At 41.9% G+C, this 18,287-nt stretch overlaps 1 protein-coding gene across 4 annotated transcripts in view; it reads right to left on the bottom strand.

Annotated features, from left to right (window-relative positions):
• The window catches only part of SLC25A21 (solute carrier family 25 member 21), a 281,862-nt gene that overhangs the window by 120,085 nt on the left and 143,490 nt on the right, over nt 1–18,287 (bottom strand). For all 4 annotated transcript variants that reach the window (XM_083741770.1, XM_083741772.1, XM_083741769.1 and 1 more), the window contains exon 2: nt 9,905–9,953. In XM_083741770.1, the coding sequence (XP_083597896.1) occupies nt 9,905–9,953 (49 nt within the window). The remainder of the gene's footprint in view (nt 1–9,904; nt 9,954–18,287) is intronic.

The raw sequence follows: 18,287 nt of genomic DNA, 5'->3' as shown, positions 1-18,287 counted from the left end.
GGGGGGATGAAACAACTGTGCAGTTTCCACAATGAATCCTGCAACTTCAGCCTGAGACCAGAGTTAATCAACAGCAGCTTTTTCCACTGTAAGAAAACATTTCCCTTTCTTTCTCAGCAGAGATACTGTACCAGGGCAAGCAAACACGCTGTGCTGGCATGTGCTTTCCAAAGGCGTAATTGCCAGTGTGGATTACAGAAGGAAACCCTCCGGCTTTTTAGTCTTGACAAATTACCAGGGGCACTCCTCTGGCTGCTGGGGACATGGTGATACAGAAAGGTTAACCAGTTGTGGAAAGCAGCATAAATGCAAACTTAGAAGCCCTGTGCTTCCAGCCAGTAACTTTATGAGGTGTGTTTATTTATTTAAAACATGTCACCCTTTTTGCAGAGATTCCAGGGTGTTTTACAAAAACAAGATAAAATACATAAATAAAACATAATACAGAACACGTTAAGAGAGCAAAGGAAAACACACTATATATTAAAGAATCTCTATTCCTCAGTTGCTCCTACCCTCAAATTCCTCTACTCCTCAGTCTGGGAACGCTTGATGAAGGGTGAACTAAAAATATTTCAAATTAAGGAATTGATAAAATTATCAAAATGTAGTCCATACGGATATAGTGAGAGAACACCAAATATTAGGCTTGTCTAAAACAGGATTGTATGCTGAGTTTTTTTAAAAAAAACCCACCTCAGTTTAAACTATATCTGCTCCATGAGGTGAGAAAGTGGCGGGGTGGGGAGATTAATTTATTATGGAGACATGCTCAGGAATTCACATGCATCTTCTTATCCTACACATGACACTTATGACTATTTGCCATTTGGGGTTGGGTGGGGACTCTACATGTAATAATTAGAAACTGTGTTATCTACTTAGCTATATCAGGTACTGTCCTAAACTGATGGAAGCTTGAATTTCACAAAAGGATTAAGCCTGTCCATGTGGTTCCTATCTTTCTTAATTTGACCAGCCATTGCATCCACCCATCAATAGATTGCAGAGGCTCACATCACCACAGCAAATATATGAAGGGAGAAGTGGGTGGTTTTCATCAGTATGTTGCAATATGAGGTAGTTGCCAGGGCCCAAACACCACCAGCAGGGCCCACCACTGATGTATGTCCTGCCTCCCCACATTAAAAATAAATAAATCTGTCCATTGAATCACCTATCAGTGGTGGACCAGTTTATTTTCATATAATGTCCTGGAGAAATACATTAGGGGCACTGCAGAAAATTTAAACAGTGCTGATTCAAAGCACTGCTGCTGCCTGCTGTTGTTTGCCACTAGGACCCACCCAGGTAGGAGCAGGACCACTGAAGAGCACTTTGGCAAGGTCCCCTCAAACATGGAGCTGACCTTGGTTTGAGTGGGCTGTTGAAAGGGCAAGAATCAATTAAAAAAGGTAAGGTAAAGGACCCCTGGATGGTTAAGTCCAGTCAAAGGCGACTATGGGGTTGCAGTGGCGTTTGTCCACTGACAGTTTTCTGGGTCATGTAGCCAGCATGACTAAACCACTTCTGGTGCAACAGAACACCATGACGGAAACCAGAGTGCATGGAAACGCCACAGCGGTATCTATTTATCTACTTGCACTGGTGGGCTTTTGAGCTGCTAGGTTGGCAGGAGCTGGGACAGAGCAACGGGAGCTCACCCTGTCGTGGGGATTCGAACCGCCGACTTTCCAATCAGCAAGCCAAAGAGGCTCAGTGGTTTAGACCACAGTGCCACCTGTGTCCCACTAAGATGTGATGATCAACGTGCTAGCACAGTCACACCTATGGCTTTGTGAAACCATCTGTATATAAAAAAGCAACTTCTGACATTACAGAATACTTTAGTGTGACCAATAAGAATCCAATGATCGGGCAGTAAATACAAAAAAAGCCTTGATTCTTAGTGTCATGAATCAGCTGCAGGAAAAACACTCTGCTTGTGTCTTTCAAGTGACCCCCCTCCTTTCCCCCATATATGTGATTGGTTGCTATGCACGCCTATGGAGTGAAACACTACCCTGGAAAACACTGCCAGGAATCTCAAAAGGGGCTCCATGCCCGAAGCAGCTTTGTAATATACAAGTCCCCTGCCCTGCTCCGCCGACACCTACTTTGCTACTACTCTGATAGAGGAGTCTTTTGTTCATCTCAACACACAATACCTCAACAATCAGTAAACCAATGCAGCTAAACAATGGTGCCTAGCATGCTCTGCCACCTGTTCAACAGAGTCTTGGCGGACCCGATCTGCAGGGTGACCTAAGAAAATATTGGCCAAAATCAACACCCAGACCTTTGGTGTCATCTCTGTAGATAACTAGAAACTTGTTAGAATAAATCATATGTTTAGCTTGCATTTCAACAGCATTCTTCAGTCTGGGGGCAAGAGTTAACCAGGAATTATTAGTCAACACGCCCATATTAATTTCTAACCGATTCTAAGTGGAAGCAAAACAACAAGCGAATGATGGCACCTTGGAAGACATCCACATTGAAATGACCCTAAGCCAGATAAAGTCCAATGGTGGGAAGTTTGAAACAAAAGATCTTATAAGAAAACGCATTCTGAATGCTAAAAACAGATGGCCAACTAGAGAATCTTATAATGGAGTATAATGGCACTCAATAAAGACCAATAACAGTATGTATAAAAGAATGAATGATTAAATGAATAATACACTTCAGACTTGGCACAGGGCTTATGAATTGTCCTAGCTACATACAATATACGCTATTTAACAAGACCACCAAAATTGGTCACCATTGTGAATCCACGTAAGGTTAGAAACAAAGAAGCACCAGATAGTAATAACTACCTTGAACTTGAGCATTTTAGGAATAAATTTCGGCAGTGCTTTCTTAACTAGAAAAAATGCAAAGAATCAAAGAGGGCAAAAGCACTTACAAAACAACAGCTGGAAAGCGATCAGAAACACATGTAGGAAACACAGCTACTCTAATAAGGCCAAAACATCAGAAGTTAGGACACAAGAATAAGCTGGAACAGAATAGCCGGTAGAAATAAATGTGAGATTAGTCTTTTGCTAGAAATGGGCTCTTGCTATGGAACATGTTCAATCATGTTCAGTCCAAAAGCTTTTGACCTAGAGTATTGTTTTAAGTAGCAGGCAGTAGCAAGCTATGAAAGCTAGATAATGCAATACGTCAAAAAAACTCTCAAAACCCAGGAGTGCTTACTTAATGTACTTTGGTTAAAAGTGAGCTGGCAAAAGTTGCTTCATTATTGTGTCCCTATGCTCACTCTAATCTTAAATCCTTATGGGATTCTTCAACTCAAAATTTTTTTCATCATGGTTTGTCTATGGTCCAACCTACAAAAACAGCAAAATAGTTCTTGCTGGGCTATAAGTAGATCTGAAATCACTTCAGATGGCAGATGTCTGTTTTCATGCTCTCTCTCTCATTCATACAATTTTAAAGAGCTACTCTCTGGGAGGAGAGTCTTTCCCACCCCTACCTGCCCAAGATGGGACCTGGAACCTTTTGCATGCAAAGCATCCGCTCCGCTATTGAGATATAGCCCAAATATTAGCATGTCTGGCAGAAGATTAGGCAGATTTGGATCCCTTCATCCTCATAATCTATTTTTATATGCACAGGATGTTGTTTGCAGGAAAAATACTTCCACATGGCAGTACACTCTGTATGAGTCAAAATGTTTGAAAGTGATGCAGATCACATTCAGAGTTGCCATGCCAGCAGCAGCATAGGAATATGGAGTCAGACCATTGGTTCATCTATCTCAGCAACTGATAGCAGCTCTCAAGGCCTTTCCCAACTCTGCCTGGAGATGCTTGGATGACACCCGGGACCTTGAACGACTCTACTAGGGTCCTACGGTTCTTCTTTCTGAGCTATGGCCCTTCCTGTGGTGGGCCACAGGTAATAAGAGATGAGCATGTCGAAAGCACCCTCGGGTGCAAGTAGATAAATAGGGACCGCTTACCAGCGGGAAGGTAAACGGCGTTTCCGTGTGCGGCTCTGGCTCGCCAGAGCAGCGATGTCACGCTGGCCACGTGACCCGGAAGTGTCTTCGGACAGCGCTGGCCCCTGGCCTCTTGAGTGAGATGGGCGCACAACCCCAGAGTCTGGCAAGACTGGCCCCTACGGGCAGGGGTACCTTTACCTTTACCTTTATGTCTCTGTATCCTGCTTTTCCTGTACACTGGTTGAGGAGCACTCCAAAGCTGCCAACATATTCAAAAAACAATAAGCAGCAAAATGTAAAAGTACAAACGGTTTCTTCCAACTTCTTGCAGAACACCCAGCTGCTTATGGTAGCATCCTCTATCTCCCCAATGGGGTTCAATGTGAAAACAGACTTTTCTTGAATCTAAGAAGGTGTCTGTCCAATACCCAGTAAGTGTGTGCATGATTCAATTTTCAAATGCACATTGCTCAAACATAGCAGAATTAAAATGGGGAGAGAACTACATCTGGGAAATTGTAAGATTGTTTTCTACTTGATGAATTTCTGCAAAATGGACAGGAAGGATCTACAGTATTTGTACTTTGGAAGTTTTTCTTTTTTGACTGAGCATGTCTTTCTTTATTGATTGTATATGCCTATCCAAACAATATTGTTTTTGTTCCCCCCCTTAAGATGAAGCCCAGGTAACTGTGGGCAAACATATGCATCTGAACTGACAGTTTGGTATCTGAGGATACTTGCTCAGGCAACACAGAAGTTTCTCTTTCAGGAAACTTTACGCCAGCAAAACTAAACTACACAAATATTTGTAGATGCAAACACAAAGGACAAGGAGAAGAAAAATCACTTATAAATCCATGCAAATATTTATTATTTTATTTTTCCTGGTTTATTCCATCTGTCCTTGCTTTCATTGCTTTGTGATGAAGAAATAGCACAAGTGTTAGCACAAAATTGCTTTGTATCCAACGCTCTGTTGATGCAATGCCGAAGTCTGTCAAAACTGAAAGAAGAGGCACTGGCCAGCCAAATTTAGAGCCAAACCTGGGATGATGGAGGCAGACAAAGGCCTTGATTCCCCTATCTTACCTTAAAGCAATTCAATCCCAGCCTATCTTGGATAGGGGAAGTGAGCTGGACTGGAAAGAAAATTCCTTGATGCATTAGAGTACAGTACGGGGGGGTGTGGTGGTTAGAGTCCTTTATTCACCAGAACTTTTTGTATAAAAAACAAACCACCCCATACTTCATTAATGGGGCAGACTTGTAAAAAAATACACATGACCATCCCCATCAAGTCTTGTTTGACCCTTGAAATTAATGGGACTCATGTTTAACTTGACAACATATGGTGCAATTTTCTGCTGCAATTTTCCTCTGTAACCTAACACATTATCATCATCATCATCATCATCATTACTACTACTACTGCTACTACTGCTACTAGGTAATAGGTAAAGGACCCCTGGACGGTTTGTTGTTGTTTGGCGTTTAGTCGTGTCCGACTCTTCGTGACTCCATGGACCAGAGCACGCCAGGCACTCCTGTCTTCCACTGCCTCCCGCAGTTTGGTCAGACTCATGTTTGTAGCTTCGAAGACACTATCCAACCATCTTGTCCTCTGTCGTCCCCTTCTCCTTGTGCCCTCCATCTTTCCCAACATCAGGGTCTTTTCCAGGGAGTCTTCTCTTCTCATGAGGTAACCAAATTATTGGAGCCTCAGCTTCACGATCTGTCCTTCCAATGAGCACTCAGGGCTGATTTCCTTCAGAATGGATCAGTTTGTTCTTCTTGCAGTCCATGGGACTCTCAAGAGTCTCCTCCAGCACCATAATTCAAAAGCATCAATTCTTTGGCGATCTGCATTCTTTATGGTCCAGCTCTCACTTCCATACATCACTACTGGGAAAACCATAGCTTTTACTATACAGACCTGTATAATTGGCAAGGTGATGTCTCTTCTTTTTAATATGCTGTCTAGGTTTGTCATTGCTTTCCTCCCAAGAAGCAGGCGTCTCTTAATTTCGTGGCTGCTGTCACCATCTGCAGTGATCATGGAGCCCAAGAAAGTAAAATCTCTCACTGCCTCCATTTCTTCTCCTTCTATTTGCCAGGAGGTGATGGGACCCGTGGCCATGATCTTTGTTTTTTTTTTATGTTAAGCCTCAGACCATATTTTGCGCTCTCCTCTTTCACCCTCAATAAAAGGTTCTTTAATTCCTCCTCACTTTCTGCCATCAAGGTTGTGTCATCTGCATATCTGAGGTTGTTGATATTTCTTCCGGCAATCTTAATTCCGGCTAGGGATTCATCCAGCCCAGCCTTTCGCATGATGAATTCTGCATATAAGTTAAATAAGCAGGGAGACAAAATACAGCCTTGTCATACTCCTTTCCCAATTTTGAACCAATCAGTTGTTCCATATCCAATTCTAACTGTAGCTTCTTGTCCCACATAGAGATTTCTCAGGAGACCGATGAGGTGGTCAGGCACTCCCATTTCTTTAAGAACTTGCCATAGTTTGCTGTGGTCGACACAGTCAAAGGCTTTTGCATAGTCAATGAAGGAGAAGTAGATGTCTTTCTGGAACTCTCTAGCTTTCTCCATAATCCAGCGCATGTTTGCAATTTGGTCTCTGGTTCCTCTGCCTCTTCTAAATCCAGCTTGCACTTCTGGGAGTTCTCGGTCCACATACTGCTTGAGCCTTCCTTGTAGAATTTTAAGCATAACCTTGCTAGCGTGTGAAATGAGTGCAATTGTGCGGTAGTTGAAGCATTCTTTAGCACTGCCCTTCTTTGGGATTGGGATGTAGACTGATCTTCTCCAATCCTCTGGCCACTGCTGAGTTTTCCAAACTTGCTGGCATATTGAGTGTAGCACCTTAACAGCATCATCTTTTAAAATTTTAAATAGTTCAGCTGGAATACCATCATTTCCACTGGCCTTGTTATTTGCAGTGCTTTCTAAGGCCCATTTGACTTCACTCTCCAGGATGTCTGGCTCAAGGTCAGCAACCCCACTACCTGGGGTTTGCGAGACATCCATATCTTTCTGGTATAATTCCTCTGTGTATTCTTGCCACCTCTTCTTGATGTCTTCTGCTTCTGTTAGGTCCTTACCACTTTTGTCCTTTATTATGGTAATCTTTGAACTAAATGTTCCTTTCATATCTCCAATTTTTTGAACAGATCTCTGGTTCTTCCCATTCTGTTGTTTTCCTCTATTTCTTTGCAGTGCTCGTTTAAGAAGGCCTTCTTATCTCTCCTTGCTATTTTTTGGAAATCTGCATTCAATTTCCTGTATCTTTCTCTATCTCCCTTGTATTTTGCTTGCCTTCTCTCCCCCGCTATTTGTAAGGCCTCATTGGACAGCCACTTTGCTTTCTTGCATTTCCTTTTCATTGGGATGGTTTTCGTTGCTGCCTCCTGTATAATATTGCGAGCCTCCATCCATAGTTCTTCAGGCACTCTGAATACTGTGTATTCATAAGGGATTTGATTTAGATTGTATCTTACCGGCCCAGTGGTTTTTCCTACTTTCTTCAGTTTAAGCTTGAATTTTGCTATAAGAAGCTGATGATCTGAGCCACAGTCAGCTCCAGGTCTTGTTTTTGCTGACTGCATTGAGCTTCTCCATCTTTGGCTGCAGAGAATATAATCAATCTGATTTCGATGCTGCCCATCTGGTGATGTCCACGTGTAGAGTCGTCTCTTGTGTTGTTGGAAAAGTGTGTTTGTGATGACCAGCTTGTTCTCTTGACAGAACTCTATTAGCCTTTGCCCTGCTTCATTTTGCTCTCAAAGGCCAAACTTGCCAGTTGTTCCTTTTATCTTTTGGTTCCCTACTTTAGCATTCCAATCCCCTATAATGAGAAGAACATCCTTCTTTGGTGTCACTTATATAAGGTGTTGTAAGTCTTCATAGAATTGGTCAATTTCAGTTTCTTCCGCACCAGTAGTTGGTGCATAAACTTGGATTACTGTGATGTTAAAAGGTCTGCCTTGGATTCTTATCAAGATCATTCTATCATTTTTGAGATTGCATCCCAGTACTGCTTTCGCCACTCTTTTGTTGACTATGAGGGCCATTCCATTTCTTTTGTGGGTTTCTTGCCCACAGTAGTAGATATGATGGTCATCCAAACTGAATTCGCCCATTCCCGTCCATTTTAGTTCACTGATGCCCAGGATGTCAATATTTATTCTTGCCATCTCATTTTTGACCACATCCAACTTACCCAGGTTCATGGTTCTTACATTCCAGGTTCCTATGCAATATTTTTCTTTACAGCATTGGACTTTCCTTTCGCTTCCAGGCATATCCGCAACTGAACGTCCTTTCGGCTTTGGCCCAGCCGCTTCATCAGCTCTGGATCTACTTGTACTTGTCCTCCACTCTTCCCCAGTAGCATGTTGGACGCCTTCCGACCTGAGGGGCTCATCTTCCAGCATCATAACTTTTATATGCCTGTTGTCTTTGTCCATGGAGTTTTCTTGGCAGGGATACTGGAGTGGCTTGCCGGTTCCTCCTCCAGGTGGATCACGTTTGGTCAAAACTCTCCACTATGACCTGTTCATCTTGGGTGCCCTGCTCGGCATAGTTCATAGCTTCTCTGAGTTCTTCAAGCACCTTCGCCATGGCAAGGCAGTGATCCATGAAGGGCCCCTGGACGGTTAAGTCCAGTCAAAGGCAACTATGGGGTTGCGGTGCTCATCTCGCTTTCAGGCCAAGGGAGCTGGTGTTTGTCCACAGACAGCTTTTCGGGTCTGCTTTCCACTTCTGGCGCAACTCAGAAGCGTGACAGAACCCAGAGTGCATGGAAACACTGTTTACCTACTACTGCTACTATTACTACCTGGCAGATGGAGTGAATGAGACCAATAGTGGGTCCAATGGTCAAGAAGTTGGTTTCTGCATGTGCTGCAGAGGGAAGTGTGGGGGCAGATGGGAAAGGTAGTCCATCTAGGAAGGGGTAAAATATTTGATCCTAAACCTCTGCTGCCTTGTAGGATATCTTTGGGAGAAGAAAAGGCTAAGGAGTAAACCCTATACAAATCCAGATGGTAGGATGACGCCTTGTACACCTCCTTCTGGAAACTCTTGTTGCCAAGCTGGTGCCAAACATTGTTTTGGTTTCCTTTGGACCAGATCAGAGGGTCTTATCATCTGGGCAGCCCAGGACCTCCATACACCCTGCCCAGGCTTGCACCCTAGGGAGGTCACCGGTGCTGCTAATGCAGCGGTTTGACTTCATCCTTGGAGGCACCCTTCATTGTCTTTTGAGACAGACAGAGGTCAACAACAACAATTATTATTATTATTATTATTATTATTATTATTATTATTATTATTATTTGAAATGGAATGTTTGGGCTGATGTTTTTCCAAACTGACAAGTCAGTGTAATTGCCCAGCCACAAATGTATGATTGGAAGTCACTGAATGTGCCCGATAGGTAGCAAGCATGAAACCACCCAACAGGCATGTGCAAATACAGGTTTGGAAAAAAATAAATCTCATTTTTGCTGAGTTTTGAAAACACGATTAACTGTCTCAGGCCACATTTACCATCAATATTATTTTTAAGGCAACATGACATTTCTAGTTTCAAGTCAAAACATTACTTCACATGATAAATATGGTAGGAAAGAAAATATAACCATGCTGCCTCCCCGCTTCACTTTTAATAGAATAGGATCTCAGGCTGTCACATGAAGAGTACATTTAATAAAGAAGTATTTAGCACCTCCAGATGACCTCCAAGCAGAAATGCATCATGCTATTCAAATTCTGCCTGTCAAATGCTATGAAAAACAGTAAGTAAATATAAATGCCATTAAAGGGAGAAGTTATCTTACTTGGACAAGTTCTAGCTTTTTAAGTTCTGACAGCTTCCAATTTGGATGTCTTCCAGTGTCAATAAAACTTGTTCAAGCAGAACCTTACCTGGTTTTCACCACATCGAGGGGGTGCATCAGACAAATTTCTACAAGACCTGTAAGATGATAGAGAAGCCTGGTAAATACATTTGATCCTACAATTATTGAAGTATAAAGTGTTCCCGTGCAAAATGTGCTCAGAGAAGAGAACAATTATAACACAAAGGCATTGCATATTCTTCTTAACATTCTCCGAGGATCTTCTTTGGGAGATAAGGGAAAGTTTTGTGAAGAGGTGAATTTTTGTAAACAAAACAAAAAACCCCACATTTTTAAAAAATGCTCTCAACTCTGAGATTTGAGCCAAGAAATTGTCATCCCAGAAATTAGGCTGCAATCCTAAGTGGTTTGAGCTGGCAGGGCGGAAATGAGGAAAGTGGAATGTCCTATTTCCTCTACAACATAGGGAACACCTCTTAGTTGCTTGGAGAAAAGGAGCGTGATCCTTCTTGATCAGAAGAACGGGAAGCCTTACTATGCCCTCCATGATTTCATCAAATAACCACATCTAATTCCTGTAACCCTGCAATTTAGGCACATTTAACTTGGGCACATTCAGCTTTACGCGTGTGGCAAAAAATAAAAAAGTGTGTGGAAAGGGGGCGGGATTCCTTAAAAAATGACTTTGGCAATCCCACCCACAATTGAACCCAATGTTTTTACTATATACAATTTTGGATTAGGTATGACCTGCAAAACGTAACCCCCATGTAAGTTGTGGGCTTACTAAATGATTGTGGTGACATGGGGATAATATCACATTGTGACCCTAACTGACTGTGAGAAGGAAGGAAGGGAGAAGAAAGGTCTAAAAAATGGCGCTGTAGCAGCAACATTATCAGTGTTTCCCTGTGGATGTGAGCAATCATGAAAGACTACCAAGGAATGGTTTTGTAAGTTGCCAAAGCAGTAAAACCAGGGATCCAGGCAGTAGAGCGCAGGACCCTTGCTCCCTCAATCAGCAATCTGAACAACATCAAGCAACACGTAGGCTAATAATATATTGACAATATTTATATAACACTATCAAACTGTTTCAAAATTCATAAACGGTGTAGGGAGTCACAAACGAATAAGAGTCAAGTAACTATTCCATAAGCAGAATGATTAGAATGGTATGTCACTATAAAGAATGGCTGAAATTGAAGCTGAATGCCATTTCACAGGAAAGATCATATCCAAAATGTTGTCAAGAGCGAGAACAGCAACACAGAAGTGAGAGGGTAGGTGCTCCAAACATCACAAAAGGGTGTTCCGAGCACAGCAGCAGACAGAACAGTTCTTCCAAGATAATGAACTGTTTCAATGATAACACTTCATCAGCTGGCAATAATATAAAATGAAATCCATTACCTTCAAATACAATACAGAGATCAAAATGAGAGGCCTCAATCAGCAAGGCAATATGTGGGCAACTCATTGCAACGATTCCCAATGAAGACTTTCTCTCTTGCCCTAACAGTCTAGTATCTCACTAACAACTTGTCCATCACCACGCTGAGTACAGGCAACAACCAATTTAAGCATGTCCAATCGAGGCATAACCTCGGGTTCAAATCCTCCAGGTTGCAGCGATGACATTGCTGCAACCTGGAAGTGGCCAGAAAAGGGGATGGAACAGAAGCAGGGGCGTAATGGAGCTTACACGCGCTCTGCCAACATGCATGGGGTCAGGAACGCAACACCCACGCAAAACACTCATTGCCTATGCTTCTGGCCTTGTTCTCACATGAACCTGAGCACAGCATGTTGTGATCACACCATCTTCTTCTGAACCTTTAGACCTCAGCCTGCTTGTACCAGAACTAGACTCCCAGTGGTGGTCCGTCTACAAGTCTGCCCAATGTCTGACCAGTTTTTCCCCCAACGAACTTTCTGAAATCCCCCAAACCCCTCTTTTTTGCATCAAATCCCAAACCTCATGCAAATTTGGCGCAGCACTAGTTTTAATTTCTTAGACTGCACAACACAAATTTTTAATGCAGGCATTTTCCCAGCAAATGAATCAGATGAATTTCCATTTCCATTGGCAAGAACTATGTTTTGGTAACTTCACGATTCTGTTAGCTTTCTGTGTTTCCGAAAAGATAAAAATCTTTTCTTTGTTCTCATCATTTAATTATACAGTAGGTTTGCATAGTTAGTTGATTTCCCAAGGCAGCACTCTCTGCATAATAACCAAGAATGCATACAGATATGGAAAGGGGGCCCTATTTAAAAAAAATATAAAATGAACACGCAAGCTATGCAAACAATGGTGGGACAGATAAGAAACAATACACATTTTCCCATCAATAGTAATGGTTCTGATAACACTTAAAGTATCCTACTTGAAAAGTAGCCCAGAAACTATGGCGGCCCTGTTATATTTCTAGCAATCTTGAGTTGTAGATTAAAGCATTAGAAGGAAGGCACCTCTTTCAGACTTTGCCTATCAACTTTGTGCATCCTTTTATCTTATCACCTAATTTACTAAACAGGCTCTTATGAACAATGTGTTTCTCATAATTTAATGTCTTGATAGGAGTTCCACGGACTCCTAGGAGTGCACATGGAGCTTGAATGGAAGGCTTAAGATAGAATCCTAGACCATTTACTTAAAAGCTATTTATAAATAAGTAGACACAGTCCAGCCAAAGTCTAGCATTTTTAACTCCCATTAATTTGCATGAGAGAACAACGTTTAATTCTCACACAGTGAACTATGTGGAACTTAGCTGAAGCCAAATCATATAGCAATATAAATTGTCATAAATTCAGAGTGGGGGAGGCAAAACTACTCCCTGAAGATTGGATTAAACTGAAGAATTAAATCTAAAGAATAATAACAAAAATTTATTTGCAATTTTTTTACTGAATTTCTACAGAAATTATGAACAAAATAGCAACTGCAAATAGTGTCTACTCAATGGGGAAAACATAACTGATAATTATCTGTTAAAATACCTGTTTTTATTTTTTGTCAATGTACTTTAACAGCTATTTTAATAGGTAATTATCAATCATGTCTCGTTTCAAGTAATGTTGTCTCATCGAAAGAGTAGACAACCAATGGTCTTTGCCCAGTAAACCCTTTATTTACACATGATTTAAATGAAGACCACATAAATAAACCTTCTTTAGTGATGCCTCTTGTTAATCTACTGTGATATGTGAGTTTCTGTTAACTGTGTAGTCCAGCCTTCGTCAACCACATGCCTTTTTGATGGCTGGTGCTGATGGGAGTTGTAGTCCAAACAGCTGGAGGGCACCATTTGGGCAAAGGCTGGGATATCTTGTGGTTGTTTTCCAGCTTCGGGCAATTTCTATTCTGGTTGCTGCAACCAATGATTGGATAGGTTCCTCAAGAAAAGCCTTCACGGTAGAGGACTGCAGCTGTGTGTATAACAGAATGGGTTGTTGCACTATTTCTCAAATAAGTTCAAAGCTAAATTTTCCAAAATGCATGAAAACACAAGGACCACATGCAAGATACCCTCATTCCTTACAGCTCCTCCAACACCCAGTTGGGAACCTTCTGTTTATATGATCTAATTGTTCTGGGGTGAGGTGCAATCTATGTATCAGCTTCGATACTCAGCTTTGTATTCAGATCACATAGACCTTTCCAATGTGAATAGTTGTTGTCTTTTTCTTCCTTTTTTCAACAGTAAACAAGAAAGCCCTACCACTGCTTCAAGCCGTAGACTCACTGCTTTGAAAGCATTCCTGGGACTTACTACATCGTGGCATTCTGTCCCACAAATTCACCTTGAGTGGCCAGAACAGGGCATGGGGAAGCTTGGCCACCTCATATTCAAATTTGAGATTTCAGGAAATTCAAGATTCTTCAATTCCCCGCTGTGAGTAACTCAATATCCCCCTTCCCACCCTCAAAGGACAATGGTCTCACAAAAATATGCGCATCAGATATCTTAAAATTATCTTTGAAATTAACATGTGCTAGATCAAACAACAAGGAAATTAAAATACATCAATAGCAAAAGAAAGAAAAGAAAAATTGTGGCTTCCACTTGTTTTCCAAGTGCTACTACCTATATAGATGTGACTGATATTAGAGACTCAACATTCTGTATATATTGTTCCACCATTTAGATAGGTCTGGGAAGTATGATGCATGCATGCATTTTATTGCAGATATCCCCTTTAGTGTATTATTCACCCTCCTCAGTGTGCTTTATTCATTTTCCTGGAATAAGATAGTCACAGAGGAAGCAAAACACAATGGAAATTTGCTCATAGAGAGAAACACATGTCAAGCACTGTATATTATATAGTTGGAGCTGTGTATATTTGTTTTGGCATTCAAACACATACTGTCAAAATATGCAAAATAACAATAAATATTGCAATATGTATCTTGCTATCCTGTTGTAAAAATACATCTGACTGTGAAATTGTTAAACATGACTTGAGCTAATTATTATTTGGTCTTGATAAAGTGGTGTTTTGTTTTGTTTTTCAATTTGGTCTCAAAATCAGTACCTTTGCTGCCAAAAGAATGTTTTTTGACATGACAAATGCTTGAAACACCACAAAACATTATTAAGAGTGCTGTTCAGTCCATAATCTATACTTGAAGCAGAAAAGATACAGCCATTGATTCCACACTAGGACAAAAACATGAACAGCTACAGGTTTAAACAAGCCACTGTATGAAATCTTAACAATGGACCTGTCTGATGTATATAAAACAAACCATTGAGGGGGAAATTGCTGTTGCACAGTCTTAAATTGTAAAGGTAAGTTTTCCATCCTTTAAGGTTAGCTATAAAGATGGTAGTACCTCGGGTTAAGAACTTAATTCGTTCCGGAAGTCCATTCTTAACCTGAAACTGTTCTTAACCTGAGGTACCACTTAAGCTAATGGGGCCTCCTGCTGCTGCCGCACGATTTCTGTTCTCATCCTGAAGCAAAGTTCTTAACCCGAGGTACTATTTCTGGGTTAGCAGAGCCTGTAACCTGAAACGTCTGTAACCCAAGGTACCACTGTACTAGCTACACAGTTTGTTAATTGGTTTCCTCTCAGGCTACAATTACTGTATACCTCTTCTGTAAAAGGTAAAGGTAAAGGGACTCCAGACCATTAGGTCCAGTCGTGGACGACTCTGGGGTTGCGGAGCTCATCTCGCTTTACTGGCCGAGGGAGCTGGCGTACAGCTTCCAGGTCATGTGGCCAGCATGACTAAGCTGCTTCTGGCAAACCAGAGCAGCGCAGAGAAATGCCATTTACCTTCCCGCTGGAGTGGTACCTATTTATCAACTTGCACTTTGATGTGCTTTCAAACTGCTAGGTTGTCAGGAGCAGGGACCGAGCAATGGGAGCTCACTCTGTCACGGGGATTCGAATCGCCAACCTTCTGATTGGCAAGCCCTAGGCTCAGTGGTTTAGACCACAGCGCCACCCACATCCCATTACCTCTTCTGTACTCCATGATTAAAACCATTTCTCTCCCATTGCTGTTTAGCTTTGCTAAAGGTAAAACTACATATTACACACAAATGCATGTAATGTAACCCCAGTACTCTTTGAAGAAGTTTCTGGGTAGTATATTTTGAATAGAGGTAGTAGTAGAAAGTGAGGAGGAATTAAAGAACCTTTTATTGAGGGTGAAAGAGGAGAGTGCAAAATATCGTCTGAAGCTCAACATCAAAAAAACAAAGATCATGGCCACTGGTCCCATCACCTCCTGGCAAATAGAAGGGGGAGAAATGGAGGCAGTGAGAGATTTTACTTTCTTGGGCTCCATGTGTCACTGCAGATGATGACAGCAGCCACGAAATTAAAAGACGCCTGCTTCTTGGGAGAAAAGCTATGACAAACCTAGACAGCATCTTAAAAAGTAGAGACATCACCTTGCCAACAAAGGTTCGTATAGTAAAAGCTATGGTTTTCCCAGTGGTCATATATGGAAGTGAGAACTGGACCATAAAGAAGGCTGATCGCCAAAGAATTGATGCTTTTGAATTATGATGCTGGAGGAGACTCTTGAGAGTCCCATGGACTGCAAGAAGAACAAACCTATCCATTCTTAAGGAAATCAGCCCTGAGTGCTCACTGGAAGGACAGATCCTGAAGCTGAGGCTCCAATACTTTGGCCACCTCATGAGAAGAGAAGACTCCCTGGAAAAGACCCTGATGTTGGGAAAGATGGAGGGCACAAGGAGAAGGGGACGACAGAGGACGAAATGTTGGATAGTGATCTTGAAGCTACCAGCATGAGTTTGACTAAACTGCGGGAGGCAGTGGAAGACAGAAGTGCCTGGCGTGCTCTGGTCCATGGGGTCATGAAGAGTCGGACACGACTAAACAACTAAACAACAACAACAACAAGTGGTAGGGGGGGTGGAGGGAGTTTTCATCTCAAAATTTCCCTCCTCTGCTTCCCCACCATAGTTTCTGAAAGAGTGAGCATAACGGGGGAGATTCTCCTAACAAGTCTGCTCACTGGAAGCCCTGCACAAGACCATCTGCTTGAACCACTGGGCTTTCTTCACCCATTGTTACCCTCAAAATTGTTTGGGGTTAGGAGAACCCCTAGAACAGCATGTGGAGATGGAGAAGGGGGATCATTCTGTCTGGTAACCTGAAATGCTTGCACTGATGGGACATTCATTTTAGCACAACGCTGAATTCCTCCCTTTTATTTGAAAAATAGCCATTACGCATCTTATGTTTTATGTTGTTGTCTAATATAGGTACCAAAAAGTCACTATAAAACATTTAAGGAGAGTTGAATTCAAGTTGTTTTGCCAGTTCTTGATTCATGTTCAAATTGTGGAACATCTCAGTCTGCAGGTCCAATGTTGTATGAAGGCAAAGGTCCTGAAAACATGCCACTATTAATTATTAGTTACATTTTTGACTTTTTATTGGAATTATTGCTATTGTTATTAATTAAATTAGTATACTGCCCTTCACTCAAAGATCCCCGAGTGGTTCACAACCTATTTATATCTTTGTGAATTTAAAATATTCTTGAAATTGAAGTAGTGAACAACTGGCAGCAAAAAAATAAATCAACTGAACAAAAGTTATTTTGGTCACCTGCTATTTAATTAATTTATTTTAAAATTTCCTTCCATCCCATCTCCTCACAGAATCCCACCCCTCCCCACTACAATCCACCACCTTTAGGATTCTGCCCATCTCTTGTGACTGTGTGCGCACACACACACACACACACACACACACACCTATCGATTATGTAAGATGACCTGATCATTTATTGAACTCTCTCACACACACATGATTATTCTTTCCCTGCATAACAAATCCTTCTCAAGAAACTCGCTGCCAGGCGCTGGAGCATTCATACGTCCCAAAGCTGTGGTAATCTTCAGTGTTCAGGCTGAACTAAGTGCAGGGACATTACTCTATTTTTCTGACATGTTTAAAGTTCTCTAATGAATAACGCTAACAGCTCATGGCTGCATGGACTGTCACTCCTAGCCCCTGAGGGCCTTAATGTCTTTAAAATAGGCCTCCTAGTTTGTATTTAACTACCTTGTCCACAGAGGTCTGAAGGGTAGAGGAGATCAAAGATGTGCTACATACATAAAAAGCAGCTGTCCTTCATTTGCCGTTAATTAACTTCATCTGACCAGATCTTTTACAGCCTCCTTGTCACATATTCAACAGTCTATAAGCCCTATGACCTGCTCCTAAGTACTGTACCATTGCAGACATTTCAACAAAATATAAATCTGAAACTATCTACTAAATAAATACTGGAAAAAGGAAGAACTCTCTGGTTTCATGCTATAGGAGTGACACTTCGGAACCAGTAAGATTCAGCCCAGTGTATCTTGGAAAATGGCAGATTGACCCAACACTTGGAGCATCAGGTAGTACTGAAATTTGGACACTATATTGAGGGTCTACCTATATTTATTTTATTTAACATTAACTATTAAAGACTTTTATATACCACCTTTATCTTCCCAGGATGTCAAAGTGGCAAAAAATGGTTCTCCTCCTCCTTGTTTAATCCCTACAACAGCCCTGTGAGGTAGGTTAGGCTGAGAGGCAGTGACTGGCCCGTGGTCACCCAGTGAGCTTCATGGCTGAGTGGGAATTCGAACCCTGCTCTCCCAGGTCTTAGTCCAACACTCTAACCATTACACCACACATAACATACCCGTATTTTTCACCCCATAGGGCGCACTGGCCCATAGGGCGCACCTAGTTTTTTTTGGGGGGGGAATAAAGAAAAAAAATATATTTTCCCCCAGGCGCAGGAGCTTCCCCTGACCCCAGCCCCCAGAACAGGCTGCTGTCTGCAAGCCTTGGGAGCCCGGGCTCCCAAGGCTTGCGGAGAGCTGCCCAAAGCCCGGGGTGCGCTCCGCTGCGCTCCCCAGGTTTTGGGCTGCAGGCTGCTGTCCGCAAG

Source organism: Podarcis gaigeae (assembly GCF_964106915.1).
Source record: "Podarcis gaigeae genome assembly, chromosome: 1".
In the NCBI taxonomy this organism is placed as follows: domain Eukaryota; kingdom Metazoa; phylum Chordata; class Lepidosauria; order Squamata; family Lacertidae; genus Podarcis; species Podarcis gaigeae.
This window is presented reverse-complemented; position numbering and strand designations above follow the sequence as displayed.